At 47.3% G+C, this 21,496-nt stretch overlaps 1 protein-coding gene across 2 annotated transcripts; it reads left to right on the top strand.

Annotated features, from left to right (window-relative positions):
* Positions 1-18,967: 18,967 nt before the first annotated feature.
* Positions 18,968-21,174, top strand: LOC132887823 (uncharacterized). 2 transcript variants are annotated; one of them, XM_060923494.1, is made up of 5 exons: positions 18,968-19,221; positions 19,319-19,396; positions 19,546-19,896; positions 20,097-20,441; positions 20,580-21,174. In XM_060923494.1, the coding sequence occupies exons 2-5, from the start codon at positions 19,357-19,359 to the stop codon at positions 20,684-20,686; spliced, it is 843 nt and encodes a 280-aa protein (XP_060779477.1). In that variant the 5' UTR covers positions 18,968-19,221; positions 19,319-19,356; the 3' UTR covers positions 20,687-21,174. The 2 variants fall into 2 exon arrangements, with proteins under 2 accessions (XP_060779477.1, XP_060779488.1); XM_060923505.1 differs by having other exon boundaries at positions 18,968-19,201.
* Positions 21,175-21,496: the final 322 nt, after the last annotated feature.

Here is a 21,496-nt window from a genome sequence, read left to right on the forward strand (position 1 = left end):
AAATGCTAGCCCTATCTAGAAAATTAATATGATTATAGTAAGCACAATCTTGTGGACTTGGCAGTAGGCTAGTATTAGATAGTCAAAAAAAAAAAAAAACCCTAGGCTGTCATTCAATGCTACCTCTGTAATAGCACTGGCCACCTCCAATTCCAAATGTGCATCAGGTCATCTGCTTATTTTAAAGAATCCACGTTCAGCACAGAATCTCCTTATGCTTTGGCCAGAAAATCCTCTCTGGCTACTGAAGTAATAGTCTCAGCTATTTTGACTGATGACCTACCCTCTTGAGCCATTGCGAAAATACTGCTGCCATATCGGGCTCCAAAGCCATCATGCCTATTGCCTCTACACCAGACGTCTATGGTAGTGATATGATGGCAAATTCCATAGCAGAGGTCTATAACCAAGAAATATGTTGCATGTTGTATTTAACCTAACCCATCATTTATGTATTTTATTGTAGGTGCAATTTAAGATGTGTTCTATTTTGCAATTTCTATATTCAAACTCCAATTACAAACAAAACAGGTTGTTTTTTTTGTTCTCTTGTATTTGTTTTGAAAATTAAATATGAATGACTTACATGGATCCAAAAGCCTTAATTCTTAATAATGAAAATTAAGAACAATTGAATTTATAAAATTTCAATATTTTAGGTTGAAAACCAAACATCTATATTTATTAATTTTTTAATTAACCTTCTTGAAATTCAGATTAGTTTTGTTTGTTTGTTTTTACTTCTTTGTTTCTTTCTTTTTTTCTTTTTCAGCTTTTTATCTATAGCTTCTCCCGGTGGGCAAACTGAGCAGAGAACTCACAGACGTGCACATGATTGGAAAAAACATAAGCCTGGATGGCTACAAGAGCCACAGTGTGTGGCTTAATGCATGATACTTACATATACTCTCATTCGAAACAGAACATTAAGTGTGTGTACATGAGAATGTTACCTGTATTAAAGCTCCATCCATATTCATACATTTTAGTTTTAAAATGATGTTTTAAAACAAAAATGATCTCCATCCAGTCAAGTGTTTTAGCTCTGTATTAGAAATAATCTCCAACCATACTAACACGCCTGAAAAATCATGTCACATGACCATTCACATACATTGGGCATGTGCATGCCGGCATAATGCACACTGGTTTGTTTTCTTCTGTAAAAGGATCCTGTGAGAGGAGCATAATGAATCAGGGAAGGATACATTGTGACTGATAAGACCCAACCAGAAAGCAAACATGGGTGTGTGCGTCATTGTTTCCAAAAGCTAAAAGGTAGTACCAAAAGGTGAAGACCGCCCATTTGATGGCTAGACACTCCTTCTCAATGGAGCTGTATTTCGTGTCTCACAATGAAAGCTTCTGACTGATATACAGCACTGGATGCTTCTCCCTTCCACCACCTGGGACAAAACAGCCCCCAGCTCTCTGTCCGATGTGTAAGTCTGCAAAAATAAAAGGAAGATAAAAATCAGGAGAGTGTAATAGTGACCCACCACACAGTGCAGCTTTTACTTGAGTGAAAGCCTGTTGGCATGCCTCCATCCACTGGACCACATCTGGTGCTCCCTTTTTAGTGAGATAAGTCAGTGGGTTAGTGACAACTGAATAAACAATAACCTGCTATAACAAACTCCTTGGGGGATGTCCAAATAGTTTGTTATACCAAAATGTTCATAATATTGAAATGGACCCACTTCTCACACCAAACACTCACATTATATGTGAAATTTTAGGCACATTCTCCTTATTACAAATTTCTCCTTTCAAGTCACTGTCCCAGTTCATTGACTGAGTTAAAGGATCACGAAGGAAGGTGATGATTTCTTAATCTGTTATGGAAATACACACTCTGCGCTCCAAGCACCAACGCACGTGGATGTGACAAAGTGATGTTTTTTTGAAGACACTGACTCATTGTCATTAAAGGAGGGGGACATGAACTTAGTGTGTTTATATGCAAAAGTTTGCAGTAAAAGAGTTAATTATAGCAGGGTTGTAGTGTAGTTAGGCATGAACCTGTGACAATAGCCAGCCAGCCCTCCCTTTTGGTCTTGGTGTCAGTAACGCGATAAAGAGCGCCACTTCCAGTCAGACTACAAACATGGGCGATCTGAACTACAACACCCAAAAACCACAGCACCCGCTATCGCCTGTCTATTTATTACACCTGTCACTCATCTCATCTCATCTCATCTCATTATCTCTAGCCGCTTTATCCTTCTACAGGGTCGCAGGCAAGCTGGAGCCTATCCCAGCTGACTACGGGCGAAAGGTGGGGTACACCCTGGACAAGTCGCCAGGTCATCACAGGGCTGACACATAGACACAGACAACCATTCACATTCACACCTACGGTCAATTTAGAGTCACCAGTTAACCTAACCTGCATGTCTTTGGACTGTGGGGGAAACCGGAGCACCTGGAGGAAACCCACGCGGACACGGGGAGAACATGCAAACTCCGCACAGAAAGGCCCTCGCCGGCCCCGGGGCTCGAACCCAGGACCTTCTTGCTGTGAGGCGACAGCGCTAACCACTACACCACCGTGCCACCCCTGTCACTCATTTCCTGGTTAATCAGTCCACGCTATATACTGTAAACACCTCTCCCACACGTACTTGATGCAAAGTATTGTTCAGTGTCTTACCTGTCATACCAAGACTTGTTATTCTGCCTGCCTTATCATATTCTTGACCCTTGTTATTGTCTCGTTCTTGTTACTCTTTAGTCTAGCCCATATTCCTTTGTCTGCCGTTCAATCAACCCCTGCCTGTCCCTCGACTTCGATTTCGTCTAGCATTTTGGATTTGTTTGCCAGTCTGCGTTCCCTGCTTTCCCCTGCGCTTACATCTGTAAGCACCTGCATCCTGACACTTGGGTCTTGGGAAAATTGCAATCACGGCTGTCTTATCAATTTGGGTACACACCTGCCCATGACCCAAGTGGAAACCCAGATACTGTAATTCCACCTGTCCTCTTGCACATTTCTTTGGGTTTGCCATGAGCCTCGTACATCTCATCAACTTCAGAACAGCTCTCAGATGTTACATGTGTTACTGCTAATCATTGCTATAAATGATAATGTCATCTAGATACGCTGTGGCATAGGTGGTATGTATCCATGAGCTGCTGAAATGTTGCAGGGGCTCCGAATAACCCAAATGGAAGGGTGACGAATTGATGTAAACCAAAGGGAGTGGAAAAGGCTGTTTTTTCATTGGGTAATAGAGTCAAGAAGATCTGCCAATATCCTTTCATAAAATACAGACTCAAATAAAAGCAAGCTGCACCTAACCAATTAAGCAATTTGTCAATATGAGGCATGCATCAAGGTATGCACATTTAAGTGGTATATCTTCTGAACCCTGCCTCTATCCATTCATTACGTGTGATAGTAGTTGACATCCTGACTCACTGTGTGACCTCAAATAACCCTTGCCACTTGGTGAGTAAATTCAAGTTTGACATGGGTAATAAAACAAAGTGTGTGTGTCTGGAACATACTACAACAATTAATATATAATATTTCATATCTTAGGTGAATGAATTGTATATGAAAATATTTTAAAAATATGTTGAATATTTGAGACAGCCATGATTATCTGTAAGAGTGACTGATTGCCAACATCAGTATGCGTCTATGCAGTGTGCAAATGACCAGCATTGATCATTTCAAGATGGCGGTGTGCATGGTTGCAGCGGCTTATGGCTCTCCTTTTCAGTGCTCTTTTTTGTTGTTATTGTATTTTTCTTGCTTGCTTGTGCACCATCGGTTCTGCAAACATCCAGTACACCCGCCAGACACTTTTGGATATCAGAGACCAATACCAGATATCTGTTTCGAGCGATTTTCACTCCACGCATAACATCCCAGATGACATAGCGAGACCGCCGGGCTCTCTGTGGATTGTTATCGGGTCTAGGAGGTGGCGCAGACAGAGGAGGGAGAGGAAGCAAAACCAGGGCCACAGGTCCGGTATTATGCTAAGGCTAAGAAAACAACCACACAAGCCACCTCTACCGAGCCTGTATCTCTCCAATGCCAGATCCCTGGTGCATAAAATGGACAACTTGGAATTACAACTCACTGGAAATCGCTATGTTCGTGACTGCTGTATTTTGATTATCACCGAAACCTGGCTTCACCTGGGAATTCCCGATGCTAGCTTGCAGCTAGCAGGACACACTCTGCTCCACTGGGACAGGACTGAGGACTCCGGTAAGAGCAGAGGAGGGGGGCTCTGTATTTACGTGCATGATAACTGGTGTAAGAACGGAACAATTATAGACAAACACTGTTTCCCAGACCTCGAGTACATGTCTGTAAGATGCCGACCTTTTTTTCTACCGAGAGAGCTAACTGTAGTGATTGTCATGGCTGTGTATATTCCACCCGATGCCAGTGTAAACACAGCACTTTCTCTCCTGCTGAACACCATAAACAAATAGCAGCGAGCCCACCCCGATGGTGTTCACACAATTGCGGGAGATTTTAATAAGGCCAACTTGAAGACTGTACTGCCGAAGTTCTATCAACATGTCAAGTGTTCTACTAGAGGGGAGAACACTTTGGATCATGTTTACTCCAACATCAGGCATGTGTACAGAGCCATACCCCTCCCCCATCTTGGCCAATCAGACCATCTGTCCCTCCTGCTCTCCCCAGCCTACACCCCCCTCAGACGCAGAGCCAGGCCCACCATTAGGAATGTTACAGCCTGGCCTGACAATGCGCTCTCCAAACTACAAGATTGCTTCAATCAGACAGACTGGGACTTATTTGAACACCAGGAGTTGGAGATGTTTACAGGAACGGTACTGGACTATATTAAGTTCTGCATCGGGAATGTGACAGTGGACAAAAACATCTGGGTTTTCCCAAACCAGAAACCCTGGATGACCAGCCAGGTCCGCTCACGCCTCAGGGCCCGTGATGCTGCCTTCAGGTCAGGTGACAGAGCTCTGTACAGAGCTGCTCGAGCTGACCTGAAAAGAGGAATTAAAAAAGCCAAGGCGGACCATAGGATAAGTATAGAGTTCCACCTGTCCAGCAACAACACACGGGAGGTGTGGCGGGGTATATAAGACATCACAAACTTTAGAGGCTGTGATGCGTCAACAGGAGACCTGAGTGTGCTGCTGGTAGAGGAGCTAAATTGCTTCTTTGCTCGCTTTGAAACATCCCAGCAGCACTCATCTGCTCCAGCCCTGCCCCCACCCCCACCCGGTTCCTGCACCACTCCATTCACTGTACAGGAGCATGATGTCAGACGGATACTCCTGGCAGTGAACCCCAAGAAAGCTACCGGCCCAGACGGAGTACCTGGCAAGGTGCTCAGAGCATGCGCCCATCACATACATGCCAACCTATACGGATTGTCCGGAAATTATAAGGATTTTAGCTCATTTCAAGGCGTACAGACGTATAAACAAAGTCTTACGGATTTTCAGTATTTTCTGACCTAAATTTATTTTGTGTATCTTACTTGAACATCGTCAGCTGATCGTCGCAAAAACATACAAAAGCTCGATTTATAGACAAAGAACAGCATCTATGCAGGGGCAGATAACCCAGACTATGTGAAACCGGATGTTTATTCCTCAAGCCTCATGCAGCATCATGACTACGAGACTTCGCTTGTTCCGGTCATGCGCACGATCTGCATTTAAACGCGCCAAACGGTCATTGTTCGAACGATTTTCTCATTGTGCAAAGCGACATTGTTTACACCTGAGAGATTTTGAATAGCATCTGCTGAGTGAAAGAATGGGAACACCGAGAAAGAAAATGAGATACGGCAGGTGGTATCTTCCTGAATGGAAGGAGACTGTGACAGTTCGTGTAGGTGGGTGGAGCACAGAAGGACGGCAGGCCAGAACTGAGTTCACAAAACTCTTTTATTTAGCTTTTCAGTGTCTATATTCACTCTCAGACACACGCACACACATCAGTCATCTGGTTGGGGAGAGAGCTCCCTCTGCTCTCGCTCTCTCTCCTTAAATAGGGCGCGGTCACTGGGGAAGACACACAAACACATTAATTAACGTCAGGTGCAGTGATTCTGCCACTTACCTTCCCTGACTCCGCCCTCCCGTCACAGACCGATGCTTGACCACGCCCCCCGCTGCCACATACCCCCACCGCCCGACTCAGGCCAGGCGGCCGTCTGGCCTGCAGCTGACTACCCCCCCCCTTGACGGGAGAGGAAGTCTGCCACGACCATCTGTGCCCCTGGCCTGTGGATCACCTTGAAATTAAAGGGTTGGAGTGCCAGATACCAATGGGTGATCTGCACGTTGGCATCTTTCATGCGGTGGAGCCACTGGAGGGGCGCGTGGTCCGAACAGAGGGTGAAAGGGTGTCCCAGCAGGTAGTAACGGAGGGTGAGGACCGCCCACTTGATCGCCAGGCACTCTTTCTCAATGGTGCTGTAGCGCCCCTCATGCACCGACAGCTTGCGACTGATATACAGTACTGGGCGATCCTCCCCCTCCACCTCCTGGGACAAAACAGCCCCCAGCCCTCTGTCTGACACATCCGTCTGTAACATAAAGGGGAGAGAAAAGTCAGGGGAGTGTAAAAGTGGCCCCCACACAGTGCAGCCATTACCTTAGAAAAAGCCCGCTGGCATTGCTCCGTCCACTGGACCGGATCTGGTGTCCCCTTTTTAGTTAGATCAGTCAGCGGGCTGGTGACATCCGAATAATTAGGTATAAACCTACGGTAATAGCCAGCCAGCCCCAGGAACTGTCTCACCCCCTTTTTGGTCTTGGGCCTCGGGCAGGCCGCAATTGCTGCTGTCTTGTTAATTTGGGGACGCACCTGCCCGTTGCCCAAGTGGAAGCCCAGATACCATACTTCCACCCGCCCAATCGCACACTTCTTTGGGTTGGCTGTGAGACCCGCTCGCCTCAGCAACCTAAGGACGGCCCTCAGATGTTCGAGGTGCCTCGGCCAGTCATTACTATAGATAATAATGTCCTCGAGGTAGGCGGCCGCATAGGTGGCGTGGGGGCGGAGGACTCTATCCATCAGCCGCTGAAACATAGCGGGTGCCCCAAACAGCCCAAAAGGAAGTGTGACAAATTGGTGTAAGCCAAATGGTGTGGAAAAGGCTGTTTTTTCTCGGGATAATGGAGTCAAGGGGATCTGCCAATAACCCTTTGTTAAATCCAGTGTCGAGTAAAAACGAGCCGTGCCTAGCCGATCGAGCAACTCATCAATACAAGGCATTGGGTACGCGTCGAATTTAGACACCGCGTTGACTTTTCTATAGTCTACACAGAACCGGACTGACCCATTGGCCTTAGGTACCAAGACCACCGGGCTGCTCCAGTCACTGTGGGACTCCTCGACGATGCCCATTTCGAGCATGGCCTCGAGTTCTTCCCGAACCACTTTTTTCTTGTGCTCGGGTAACCTGTAAGGGCGGCTATGCACTACCACCCCCGGGGGCGTCTCAATGTGGTGCTCTATGAGGTTGGTGCGGCCGGGCAGGGGCGAGAACGCGTCCGAAAACTCGGTCTGCAACTGGGCAACCTCCGCGAGTTGGGTCGGGGAGAGGTGGTCTCCACAGGGGACCGGAGAGGTACGTGATGCCAATGTTCCCTTTTGAACCTCCGGCCCCAGCTCCACCTTCTCCGGAACCACCGACACCAACGCCATGGGGACCTCCTCGTTCCAGAGTTTGAGCAGGTTGAGGTGGTAAATCTGTAGCGCCCCACCCCTATCCATTCGCCTCACCTCATAGTCAACGTCCCCGACTCGCCATGTGATCTCAAAGGGTCCTTGCCACTTGGTGACCAATTTGGAGCTCGATGTGGGCAACAGTACGAGTACTTTATCTCCCGGAGCGAACTCCCTAAGGCGCGTACCCTTGTCGTACAGGCGGGTTTGTCGTTCTTGGGACTGCCGCAAATTCTCCTGAGTTAGGTGTGTGAGTGTGTGGAGTTTTGCGCGCAGGTCAATAACGTATTGGATTTCATTTTTACTTGGTGAAGGTCCCTCCTCCCAATTTTCCCGCAGCACATCTAGAATGCCGCGCGGCTTACGCCCGTATAACAATTCAAACGGGGAGAACCCCGTGGAGGCTTGGGGGACCTCTCGCACTGCAAATAGCAAGGGTTCGAGCCATTTATCCCAATTACGTGCGTCCTCACTTACGAATTTTTTAATTATATTCTTGAGGGTACGATTGAACTGTTCAACTAAACTGTCCGTTTGTGAGTGATACACGCTGGTGCGGATCGGCTTAATACCCAACAACCCATACAATTCGTTCAGTGTACGTGACATAAACGAGGTGCCTTGGTCAGTCAGAATCTCTTTCAGGATTCCAACTCGGGAGATAACGGGGAAGAGTGCCTCCGCAATACTGCGTGCTGAGATATTGCGAAGAGGCACTGCTTCCGGGTATCGCGTTGCATAGTCCACCAGAACTAATATAAAGCGGTACCCTCATGTTGACCGATCTAATGGCCCGACGAGATCCATCCCAATTCTTTCGAACGGGGTCTCGATTAATGGTAGAGGGTGCAAAGGCGCTTTTGGAATGGCTGCTGGATTTACTAACTGGCATTCGCGGCACGCCGTACACCACCTACGGACATCGCCGCGAATCCCTGGCCAATAGAACCGGACCATTATTCGGGCTAGTGTTTTATCCTGCCCTAAGTGTCCAGCCATGGGATTAAAGTGAGCCGCCTGGAATACCAATTCCCAGCGGCTCTTCGGAATCAAAAGCTGCGTGACTCGCTCTTTAGTTTGAGTGTCCTGCGTCACTCGGTATAATCTATCCTTCATAATTGCGAAGTAGGGGAAGGACAGGGTGGCGTTTGGCTGGAGCGTTTGACCATCAATTACTCTCACTTGGTCAAACGCATGCCACAGAGTCTCGTCTTGTGACTGCTCTAATGGAAAATCCGTGAGGGATTCCCCAACAGAGAGAGGAGGAGCCGGCGGCTCCTCACTCTGACGCGGAGCTGACGTAGACGGCTCTGTGACAGCTGCTCCCACCAACGCGACACCGGGACCTCCCCCTGTTAAACTATGGCAGGACCCACTCTTCACTAAGTGTGTCATTAAATCCTGAAATTCCGGCCAATCAGTCCCCAAAATTATCGAGTGGGTAAGGCGAGGATTAACCGCCGCCTTCACTATAAATTTTTCCCCTCGGAAAAGAATGTGGACCGACACTAGAGGGTAGTTGTGAACATCCCCGTGCACACACAACACCTTCACCAATTATGCTCCCCCCAATGCCTCGTCTTGCACCAGGCTTTGGTGGATTGAGGTCTGATTACAGCCAGAATCCACCAACGCCTGATATGTATCCCCTTGGATACTCACCGGTATGCGATACGCTCCGGCCCGATCGAGGGCGGCTCCTGGCGCATCGGGGATCCGAACCACCGTGCCCACCTCCATTACCGAGCACTGCTGTTGGAGGTGGCCCGGCTCCCTGCAGCGCCAGCAAACCGGCCTGGGCTTCCTCTCTGCACTAGTGCTCTGGGGCTCACTCACCTGAGGGGGGGGAGAGACAGACACAGAAGGGAGAAACGGGAGGGCACCGCGGGTGCGCCGCCTCCGCGGTGGGGGAATGGGGCAAGGAGGAGACACAGGAGGAGGGGGGAGAGAGAGAGAGAGGAGAGAAGAGAAGAGGTCGTCTGCTGTCCTGCCGTCGGGACAGCCACCAAATGGTCCTCCGCCAGCTCGATTGCCTGATCCAGCGACGCCGGGCAGTGGCACTGGACCCACTCTGTGGTTCCTGCTGGTAAACGCGTGATGAACTGCTCCAGTACCACCTGGTCGAGGAGTCCCTCAGCGTCGCGGTTGTCGGCCCTCAACCACTGCCAGCAGGCATCCCGGAGTTGCTGGCCAAACGCGAACAGCTGGCCAACTTCCTCCAAGCGCAAAGCGTGGAAGCGCTGACGTTGTTGCTCGGGGGTGCGTCCCACCCGCTGGAGGACAGCCCGGTGAAGGTCCGCGTAGGCCAGCCGGTGGTCGGCGGTTGGGGAGAGAGCTCCCTCTGCTCTCGCTCTCTCTCCTTAAATAGGGTGCGATCACTGGGGAAGACACACAAACACATTAATTAACATCAGGTGCAGTGATTCTGCTACTTACCTTCCCTGACTCCGCCCTCCCATCATAGACCGATGCTTGACCACGCCCCCGCTGCCACAGAGACATTTAATGGTGTCATTGTTCAGGCGAAAAATGAGGAGTACGCGCACTGCACAGTTTGTGTGCGAGATATAAAAGTTGCGGTGTCTGGAGTTTGCGACGTGAGGGAACACATGAGGTCCAAACTACATCAGCAAAATTTGCACCAGAAACAGAATCAGCCGCAAATGACGATGTTTGCAAAGCCTAAGACTGATGATCAACCAACAAGTGTAACAAGAGCAGAAGTTACGATCTGTAATTTTATTGCGCAGCACAATTTGCCGCTAGCCGTTGCGGACCACCTGACAGAACTGTTGCCACGAATTTGCATGGACAGTACGATTGCGAAATCTATCAGCTGTAGGCACACCAAAACAATGCAAATAATCAAAAAGAGCTTGGCCCCCGAAGCTACACTACCGATCATCCAGCACTGCTGGACGTCGCCATTTTCCTTGATGATCGACGAATCCAATGACAAAAAGACGGACAAGCGACTGGCCGTTTTGGTGCAGATCTTTGACATAAACAGAGGGGCGAAGTCAAGAATCATAGACATGCCCGTGTGCAATATCGGCACGGGCGAGGCGATTTTCGACATGCTGGACGAAGTTCTCAGGCAAGTTATATTTACTTATTTATTTATTAAGTTTGGTGCGATTCGAAGGCTATAAGGATTTTATGTTGATTTTATGGATTTCTTCCTCTAATACTACAGGTGGACGCCCAAAGGGGTTGACATGTATGCAATCAGCTCGCCCTCACCTTCACCAGGATCTTCAACCTCTCCCTGGCTCAGGCAGTCATCCCGCCCTGCCTAAAATCAGCAACAATAATCCCAGTGCCGAAGAAGTCTCCCGTCACCAGCCTGAATGATTACCGTCCTGTGGCCCTCACCCCAGTGATCATGAAGTGCTTCGAGAGACTAGTTCTTCAGCACATCAAGGACTACCTCCCCCCAGACTTCGACCCCCACCAGTTCGCATATCGTGTGAACAGATCCACAGAGGACGCCATTGCTGTAGCTCTCCACTCTGCGCTGAACCACCTGGAGCAGCGCCAGAGCTACGTCCGGATGCTCTTTGTGGATTATAGTTCAGCCTTTAACACAATAAACATGGACATTCTCATCAGAAAACTGGACACTCTCAGCCTCCCCTGTCTCACATGTGCCTGGATAAAGGACTTTCTCACGAACCGGTCCCAGACTGTGAGACTTGGCCCCCACTTTTCCTCCACCCGCATGTTGAGCACCAGCTCTCCACAGGGCTGTGTGCTGAGCCCCCTCCTGTATTGCCTCTACACCCACGACTGCAGTTCAACCCACAACAACTTCATCGTCAAGTTTGCTGATGACACCACTGTGGTCGGACTCATCTCGAAGGGAGACGAGGCAGCCTACAGAGAGGAGGTACTGAAGTTGGCAGCCTGGTGTTCGGAGAATAACCTTGCTCTGAACACCAAGAAAACCAAAGAGATCATCGTTGACTTCAGGAAGCACAGCACTGACCTAGCCCCCCTTTATATCAACAGTGAGTGTGTGGAGAGGGTCCACACCTTCCGGTTTCTCGGCGTTCTCATCTCTGCTGACATCTCCTGGACAGAGAACACCACGGCAGTCATCAAGAAGGCTCAGCAGTGGTTACACTTCCTGAGAGTCCTCAGGAAGTACAACCTAGACTCCAACCTGCTGCTGACCATCTACCGCTCATCCATTGAGAGCCTGCTGACGTACTGTATCACAGTATGGTACGGCAGCTGCACTGCTGTAGACAGGGAGAGGCTCCAGAGAGTAGTAAAGGCAGCACAGAAGATCATAGGCTGCCCTGTCCCCTCCCTGATGGACATTTACACCTCACGCTGCCTCAGCAGAGCTAGGAACATTATCAAGGACAGCTCCCACCCTGGTTTTGATCTGTTTGACCTGTTGCCCTCAGGGAGGCACTACAGGTGCATCAAGACAAAAACAGATACAGTAGATTCAAAAACAGCTTCTTTCCAAAAGCCATAACCACCCTGAACTCGAATATGCACTGACTTTATAGCCTAACTCTCACTGTGCAATACTTATAATGTGCAATACCCGGACTCTCCATGTGCAATACTATAATGTGCAATACTTATAATGTGAAATACCCGGACTCTCTCTGTGCAATACTATAATGTGCAATAATGTGCAATACCCGGACTCTCTCTGTGCAATACTTATAATATGCAATACCCCACTCCATAATGTGGAACACAGCACTGTACATAGCACCCTTTTTCCCCCTTCCTTCTCTTTTTTATTGCATATTTTATATTTTATGCTGTTTGCACTGTGATTGGAGTTGCTTTTAATCTCATTGTACATGTGTATAGTGACAATAAAGGCATTCTATTCTATTCTATTCTATTCTATTCTATTCTATTCTATTATTTGACAATTGGTATTTTGTGCTCTTGGGCTCCCTGACAGTTGCAGAGTGTAATTCACCTTCGTGTCTCTGTTGTAAATACAAATCACTCTTTGAGCTCCCTTTCATAAATAACATTGGCATGATGTACACTCTGCTGTTGGATTGTCAACAAATTTAGTTTCACTTTCACTAACATTATGGCATTTGGCCTTGGCAAAGGTCTGAGCTCTCCGAGTGCTCTTCTAATTTATCCTGCAACACCCCCGACACACAAACCCACATGTACACACTGACATTTGGTATTGGCAGAGGCCTGTGCTCTCTGAGTGTCCTTATTGAAGCACTCCCGACAAATATACTGTCATGCTCCGCCCTGGACATCCACTCCGGAGATTACGGATCTCTCACACCAGAGCCGATCTGGATCCGGGTCAGGAATCCCTTCTCACCCGTATTCACTTCCTGGTTTTCACTGCTGTGTATAAATAAGCCGTTCTCAGATTCAGACTTTGCCAGAATGCCTCGTTTGCTTCTCTAGCTGTTTCTGTGCCTCTCTTGCTCCTCATGGTTTTTCTCTCTAGTGATTTTCTCTTGTCCATGGTTTTTGCACTAGTGTTTTTCTGGTTCTTGGCTTTTTGCACTAAGGGTTATTTCTGGTTCATGGTTTTTGAACTAAGGGTTTTCTGGTTCATGGTTTCTTGCACTAAGGGTCTTTTCTTGTTTATGGTTTTTTGCGCTAGCTTTTTTGTCTTTGCCTGTCTCATGTTTTTGTCAAGTTGTTTGTTCTCGTTTTGTCCAGACTATTTTTGCTATTTGTTTTTTGCCCTGTTTGTTTATCTTTTGCCACACCCTTTCTTCCCTGTATTAAATCATCTTATTTATTGGATTACTGTCTGTGTTCTGTTTTTGGATCCTAACTTCACCATACCTCCACCAACCCTAACAGTACGTTCTGGCCAACATGGATCCAGCGGAACTCGCCCATCTGAGAACGGCCATCCAACAGCAAGGGACTCTCCTCGGGACCCACCAACAAGACCTAAAACAAATTACCCAGAACCTCGCCACTCTGTCCAACGCACTCAACCTTCTCACCACGTAGATACAGCACTGTCAAGCCGTGCCTACCCCTGCTCAGCCGTCTCCTACTTCAGCTCCTGCCACCGCCTTTCTCCACGAACTGAGACTTCCAGCACCTCAGCCCTACAATGGAGAACCAGGTACTTGCAGATCGTTTTTGTCTCAATATTCATTGATCCTAGAATTGCAACCTCTGGCCTTCCCCACAGAATGCTCCCGGGTAGCATATACAATAAGGCTCCTCACTGGCAAGGCCAGAGAGTGGGGAACTGCAGTCTGGGATGCCAATGCACCCTTTTGTTCCAGTTTCAAGGATTTCTCTGAGGAGATGAGATGAACTTTCGACTGCTCTCTGTCCGGCTGGGAGGAGGCCAGAGAGCTCATGGAGCTGCATCAGGGGTCCTGGTCTACCTTGGATTATGCCATCAAGTTCTGGATGTTGGCAGCTTTGTGCGGTTGGAATGAGAATGCCCAGATCAATGCGTTCCTGCATGGCTTGTCCGACGCCATCAAGGACGAGTTGGTATCGCGGGAACTGCCGTCAGACCTCTCCAGCCTCATGGACCTCGCCAACTGCATCAACGCTCGGATCCAGCAATGGAGGAGAGAGAAGAACCACTCCAGATTCACCTCCTCTCCACCTCCCGCTGCGTCCATCGAACCCATGCAGGTAGACCGGGTTCAGGTGTCAGCGGAGGAATGATATTGCCACCAGAGCACAGGGGGTCTGCTTCTACTGTGGTCAGCTGGGACACATCTGCTGAGCCTGCCCGCTAAAAGGACGAGCCCACCAGTGAATCAAGGGGCCCTGGTGGGCAATGCTCGGAACCAGTCCCCCGCTAATTGTCCATTACTTCCTGTCATCATTATCTGTGACAACCAGCGTCACCACCTCCAGGCCCTTGTCGACTCGGGGCAGACAGGAACCTCATCTGCTCTGCCACCGCCAAGCATCTGGGAATCCCGCTACTTGCTCTCGACGTCCCTCTCACTGTCCTGACACTCAATGGCATCGGCTTGACCAGCATCACCCACCTTACCACCCCGCTCACCCTAAGGATTTCTGGTAACTACTCAAACTATCCAGCTTCACGTCATGAACAACCCCCACGTACCCATTGCCCTAGGATTACCATGGTTAATGCAGCACAACCCCCACCTTAACTGAGCTGACAACACCATCATAGGCTGGAGCCAGTCCTGCCTAGCTTCCTGTCTGAACTCTGCTCTGTCTCCCGCCAAACCACCGCAGCCTTCAGCTAGCGAGTTCCCCAACCTCTCTCATGTGCCTTTGGAATATCTGGATCTCAAACTTGTTTTCAGCAAGACCCGAGCAGTGTCCCTCCCTCCTCACAGACCCTGTGACTGTGGAATCGACCTCCTACCCGGGACAGCGCCACCCAAAGGATGACTCTACTCTCTCTCTTCCATCGAAAGGCAAGCCATGGAGAAGTAGATATCTGAATCTTTGGCAGCTGGGATCATCTGTCTTTCCTCTTCCCCAGCAGGGGCAGGATTCTTCTTCATGGAAAAGGACAAGTCACTCTGCCCCTGCATCGACTATTGGGGTCTCAACGCCATCACGGTCAAGAACCACTACCTACTACCGCTCATGACCACGGCCTTTGAACTACTCCAGGGAGTGAAGGTATTCACCAAGCTAGATCTACACAATGCATACCATCTCATCAGGATCAGGGAGGGGGACAAGTGGAAGATGGCCTTTAACACCACCACTGGTCACTATGAGTACCTCGTGGTCCCTTTCGGCTTGACCAACGTGTCCGCAGTCTTCTAGGCACTTGTTAACGATGTCTTAAGGGACTTCCTAAACATCTTTGTTTTTGTGTACCTGGATGACATCCTGATCTTCTCCCGGCTCCCTAGAGGAACATCGGTGTCACGTCCAGCAGGTCCTCCAGCACCTGCTAGAGAACAAGTTGTTCGTCAAGGCAGAAAAGAGCGAATTTCACCAGAGCTCTGTCTCATTTCTGGGATTCATCATCTCCCCAGCAAGGATCCAGATGGACCCCCTCTAGCTCGAGGCAGTTGCCAATTGGCCCACCCCATCTTTGAGATGAGAGCTCCAGCGCTTCCTAGGATTCGCCAACTTCTACAGGCACTTCATTCACAACTTCAGCACAGTGGCCAGACCTCTCTCAGCCCTGACCTTGACCAAGACCCAATTCAAGTGGGGGGAGGAAGCAGAGAAAGCCTTTTCCATGCTCAAGCACAGGTTTACCACAGCACCCATTCTCACCATACCCGATCCTACCAAGCGGTTTATTGTCGAGGTTGACGCTTCTGAGTCAGGGATCAGAGCTATACTATCCCAGAGGGCCAGTGATGACAAGGTCTGCCCATGTTCCTTCTTCTCCTGCCGGCTATCCCCAGACGAACGGAATTACGACATCGGCGACCGAGAACTACTGGCTGTTAAACTAGCCTTGGAGGAGTGGAGGCACTGGCTTGAGGGATCGGAGCTCCCCTTCCTAGTCTGGACTGACCATATGGAGTATCTCAAGTCCACTAAACGCCTTAATTCCTGTCAAGCCCATTGGTCTCTCTTCTTCTCCTGGTTCAACTTCATGCTCTCTTACTGCCCAGGCTCCAAGAACGGCAAACCCAACACCCTGTCCAGGATGTTTTCTTCCCACCAAGAGGAGCCTAAACTGCCCAAGACCATCCTTCCTCCACGCTGCCTGGTGGGAGCTGCCATTCTAGAGGTTGAGACACTTGTGCGGAGGGCCCTGGTGCAGGACCCCGGTGAAGGTAACCCCAACAACATTCCTCCTAACCATCTGTTTGTTCCCTGTCCTGTGTGAACCCAGGCACTGCAGTGGGGTCATGGCTCCAAGCTGGCCTGTCATCCAGGAGCCGCTTGAACCCTGGCACTCATCCAGCAGTGCTTTTGGTGGCCATCCATCAAGGAGGACATCCAGGAGTTCGTGGCAGCCTGCAACACATGCTCCCAGAACAAGACAACCAATCGACTCCCTGCTGGCTTGCTAAGACCCCTCCCGACTCCACATCGACCTTGGTCTCACATTGCCCTGGACTTCGTCACAGGACTCCCCAACTCAGGTGGTAACACATGCATCCTCACTGTCATTGACCGTTTCTCCAAGACTGTCCATTTCATTCCTCTGCCCAAGCTCCCCTCAGCCAAAGAAACCACAGAATTACTCGTCCACCACGTCTTCCACCTACATGGACTACCCACCGACATCATTTCTGACCATGGCCCTCAGTTCACTGCACAATTCTGGAGGGCCTTCTGCAAACTCATCGGGGCCACCTGTAGTCTCACCTCAGGCTTCCACCCACAGACCAATGGCCAGGCAGAACGGGTGAACCAGGCTTTGGAGGTTGCACTCAGGTGCATGGCATCCAGGGATGCCAGTTCTTGGAGTAAATACCTACCCTGGATCGAGTACGCTCATAACACTCTTCCTTCATCTGTCACAGGTCTCTCACCCTTCCAGTGCTCCCTAGGTTACCAACCACCACTCTTCCCCAACCAAGAGGAGGAGGTCGCTGTACCCTCAGCCCAGACCTTCATATGCCACTGCAGAGGATGTGGGCATTGGCTTGGAGAAAACTCATTCGCTCCGCCCTAGCATCCAAGAGGCAGGCCGACAAACGCCGCTCTAAGGCGCCCACTTACCGGGTGGGGCAATGAGTCATGCCCTCCACACGCCATCTGCCACTCAGAACTGTCTCCCGCAAGCTGGATCCCAGGTACCCAGGACCCTTCCTCATCAAAAAGGTAATCAGCCCATGTTCTGTCAGACTGGCACTACCACTCACCATGCAACGCATCCACCCCATGTTCCACGTGTCACAGCTTAAACCTCTGGTCTCTAGTTCTTTCATGACATTGTAGTTGATCAGCCTTATGAGGATTCCCATCCAATGCCAGGGGATAAGGAGAAGGAAGGCTGAAGAGGACAACAGTCAAGAATCCCCTCATAGTAGCATGCAGCATGTGGATCCTGCTAAGGAGACTCAGGAGAACTTTATCAGGAGGTCCATCCAAATCCAGCCCATCCATCCATTATCTGTAGCCGCTTATCCTGTACAGGGTTGCAGGCAGGCTGGAGCCTATCCCAGATGACTATGGGTGAAAGGTGTGGTACACCCTGGACAAGTCGCCAGGTCATCGTAGGGCTGACACAGAGAAACAACCATTCACACTCACATTCACACCTATGGTCAATTTAGAGCCACCAATTAACCTAACCTGCGTGTCTTTGGACTGTGGGAGAAACTGGAGCACCCAGAGGAAACCCACACAGACACAGGGAGAACATGCAAGATCCACACAGAAAGGCCCCCGTCGGCCATGGGGCTCAAACCCAGGACCTTCTTGCTGTGAGGTGACAGTGATAACCACTACACCACTGTGCCGCCCCATCCATTATCCGTAACAGCTTATCCTGTGCAGGGTCACAGGCAAGCTGGAGCCTATCCCAGCTGACTATGGGCGGGGGGTACACCCTGGACAAGTCACCGAATTATCACAGGGCTGACACATAGAGACCAACAACCATTCACACCTATGGTCAATTTAGAGCCACCTAACCTGCATGTCTTTGGACTGTGGGGGAAACCAGAGCACCCAGAGGAAATCCATGCAGACACGGGGAGAACATGCAAACTCCACACAGAAAGGCCCCTGTCGGCCACTTGGTTCGAACCCAGAACCTTCTGGCTGTGAGGTGACAGTGCTAACCACTACACCACCATGCCACCCCCATCCAAATCCATCACTTCATATTCATCATAAAATCTACAGTAAATATTGTATTTGTGGTGAGTATTTCACCCCTGTGCTCCAGCATTAGTGGGGTTTTTTTTCCCCTAATTTTTTGGGACTTTTTAATTATTTAAAAAAATAGTTTGTAGATTTATATACATCTGGTTGTAGTTAAATGTACAGGTTTTTACAGTCAGATATTGTGTATTTATAAATATGCATTAGTATAATGTATTTATCAAATTTATATTTATAAAATGTCTAGGATATGCATATTAGTTCTAAAACATTGTATATTTATGTATTTTTGTATACATGTGTATATATTCATTTTTAAGATTAAGTAGGTAAGTTTAAGGAATAACACAAAAGACACTCCTTTTATACAAAAGTAATGCACTCCATCCCCACCCCCAACACACACACACACACACACACACACACACACACACACACACACACACACACACAATTTTCTCCATTGTTGTGTGTGTGTGTGTGTGTGTGTGTGTGTGTGAGAAACTTGGTGAAAATCACAGATGATCAGCAATTTCTGGAATACTCAAACCAACCCATCTGGCACCAGCATCCATGACACAAACTGGTCCAAAAAAATCTTGATTATGTAATGCCACTCCCTTGTGTGCAGGTGACCTATTTTAATATGTTTTTCTGTCAGTCAGTCTCTTCCTGCATAGTTATGAAGGTGTTATTCTTTAGCGGAAGTTTTATTCACAGCTTTTCACGCTTTTGAAAGAAGACACTGGGTAGTTACTGGCGTTAGTTGCTTTTGTGAGTAAAAATCTTGCTTTGTGAGTAAGTTCTTGTATATAATTTTGATCTCACCGTACTCGTATATGATGGGTTTGGATTTTTTTCCACTTAATCTTTCTCTCTTTTTCTTTTCAGAGGGTATTTGTACTATGTACAGGTCAATCTTGTAGAAAATGATTTTAATTTTTTCCTTCCTGCTGTGCACATCTATCAGTAAGTAGACTTAGATATTAGATTTCATTGCCAATTATATACAAATTCAGTTATTGTAGGTATTTTATAACATATAGGGGATGAGGTCAGTGTCTTAGTAGTGATTAATTATTATTATTATTTTTTTTTTGGGTGGGGGGTTACTCTAGATCTTTCATCCAGTGAAGATGATACTTGGCAGGAGCCACTAAGAACTGTTGAAGTTGGAGGCAGTGTTAATCTAACGTGTCAATTTACAGAAAAGAGAATAACCACTATTATATGGCTCAGACAAAAGCTTGGAGAGAAGCCACATGTAATTGCTACATCATATCAGCTTCAACCTGCAACGTTTTATCAAGAATTTGAAAACAACATCCGCTTTGATATAGAAATCAAACCTTTCATGTTTAATCTGAGAATCTCAAATGCAAAACTATCAGACTCAGCCACTTACTACTGTGCTATCACATTTCTTTATGATATCACATTTGGACAAGGCACTGTTCTAATCGTGAAAGGTAAGAAGCTGCTTTACTCACAGCTACTTCTCATTTATAAATGTAACTGCTCAGTCAGTAACACATTTATAATAGTGTGCTTCTGTGAAAAAAATATTTGGAGAGATTCATCATTTAATAATCATTTAGCCATTTATAAGGTTTTGTACTATATCGACTGATGAAACTATATAACTGAATTTTGTTCATTTGTCTTTAAGATCAGTCATTAAAAATCAGCACAGTTACCCAGCAGGAAAAGGTTCAGATGGTTGAACCAGGAGACCCTGTGTCTCCGTGTACAGTCGTCACTAATCGCTGTGCAGGAGATGACAGTGTATACTGGTTCAGACGCGACTCAGATGATTCCCAGTCAGGGCTCATTTACACTCAAAGACAAAGCAGTGGCCAGTGTGAGACAAGCTTCACTGCTAATTCTCCTACACAGACGTGTGTTTACAGTCTCCCCAAGAACATCACCCTCTCTGATGGTGGAATGTACTATTGTGCTGTGGCTGCATGTGAAGAGATTCTGTTTGGGAATAGAACTAAGGTGACCCTCAAAGGTAAAGTACTTCCTTAAGTGTCGAACACTGGCTATTTCACTCATTTGAGCAAATTGCTTTTGTGCATGTAAAATGAACTATGCAAACAAAACTTATTCGCTACATATTTTTTATTTTTTCTTTCTTTTTTTTGTGCAGATGCTCCTTTTCAGATTGAGGTTCTAGTCCTTCTCTCCATTATAAGATCAGCTGTGCTTCTCTGCATTTTTATTGTTTGTCTCCTCTATGTTCATACATATCATTAATCAAAGTTGTAAATGTTTTTCTTTGTAAAGGACTTTTGCTAACAGCCTGTATTTGTAAGCTTTATGGCTATGGTTATGCGTATTTGCAAATTAAGTGTAAGGTTACTTTTTTCTTTTCTTAAAAAACAAACAAACAAACAAACAAACAAACAAACAAACAAACAAACAAACAAAAATTCATAAAGGTTAAAAAAAGTAAAAAAAAAAATTACAAACATTAATTTCATGATCTACAACAGTTAGTTCTGGTGCACTGATTTGATTGGACAAGTGACATCCCAAGTGTGCTGATATTTCGTTTAACCACATTGGTACATTTTACTGTTTGTATCACTCTGCTCATCTGTGTTCACTACATAAAATCTAACTTCTAACAATAGTTCATTACATTGAAGCCATTACTGCACTTACTATGGGCTGTCAGTCAGTCTATCTCTAACCATTTGATGCTTAATTGGGAGCAAAAATAAATAAAAGATTTTGCTGTATTGTGTCTGAAATGTCAGTTACGTGATATTCATATTTTTTTGTTTGTTTATAGAACTGTTGTGTAAAATCAATATTGCATTCACAACCATGCTTCTGTGATTACCTCCGGCCGAATCACAGCCGTGCTGATATTCAATACAAGAATGTTCTTGCTTGTACCATATTGCTTAAATGATCTTTCCTCTATTCTTTATTACAGTGTATATTACTGCACACTCATAATAACCTGTGTATAATTATAAAGTGTGTTTAGTATGTACTAATAAAAAATAAAAACATGCTATAAGGAAAATAATTGATATATATTTTATTCCTTATTCA

Source organism: Neoarius graeffei, chromosome 1, assembly GCF_027579695.1.
Source record: "Neoarius graeffei isolate fNeoGra1 chromosome 1, fNeoGra1.pri, whole genome shotgun sequence".
In the NCBI taxonomy this organism is placed as follows: Eukaryota; Metazoa; Chordata; class Actinopteri; order Siluriformes; family Ariidae; genus Neoarius; species Neoarius graeffei.

Excerpts from the sequence above, each read along its gene's own strand:
- LOC132887823 (XM_060923494.1), top strand. The coding sequence starts at position 19,357 with ATGATTTTAATTTTTTCCTTCCTGCTGTGCACATCTATCA. Across the intron at positions 19,897-20,096 it reads CACTGTTCTAATCGTGAAAG|ATCAGTCATTAAAAATCAGC; the intron begins GTAAGAAGCTGC and ends TTTGTCTTTAAG. Across the intron at positions 20,442-20,579 it reads AACTAAGGTGACCCTCAAAG|ATGCTCCTTTTCAGATTGAG; the intron begins GTAAAGTACTTC and ends TTTTTTGTGCAG.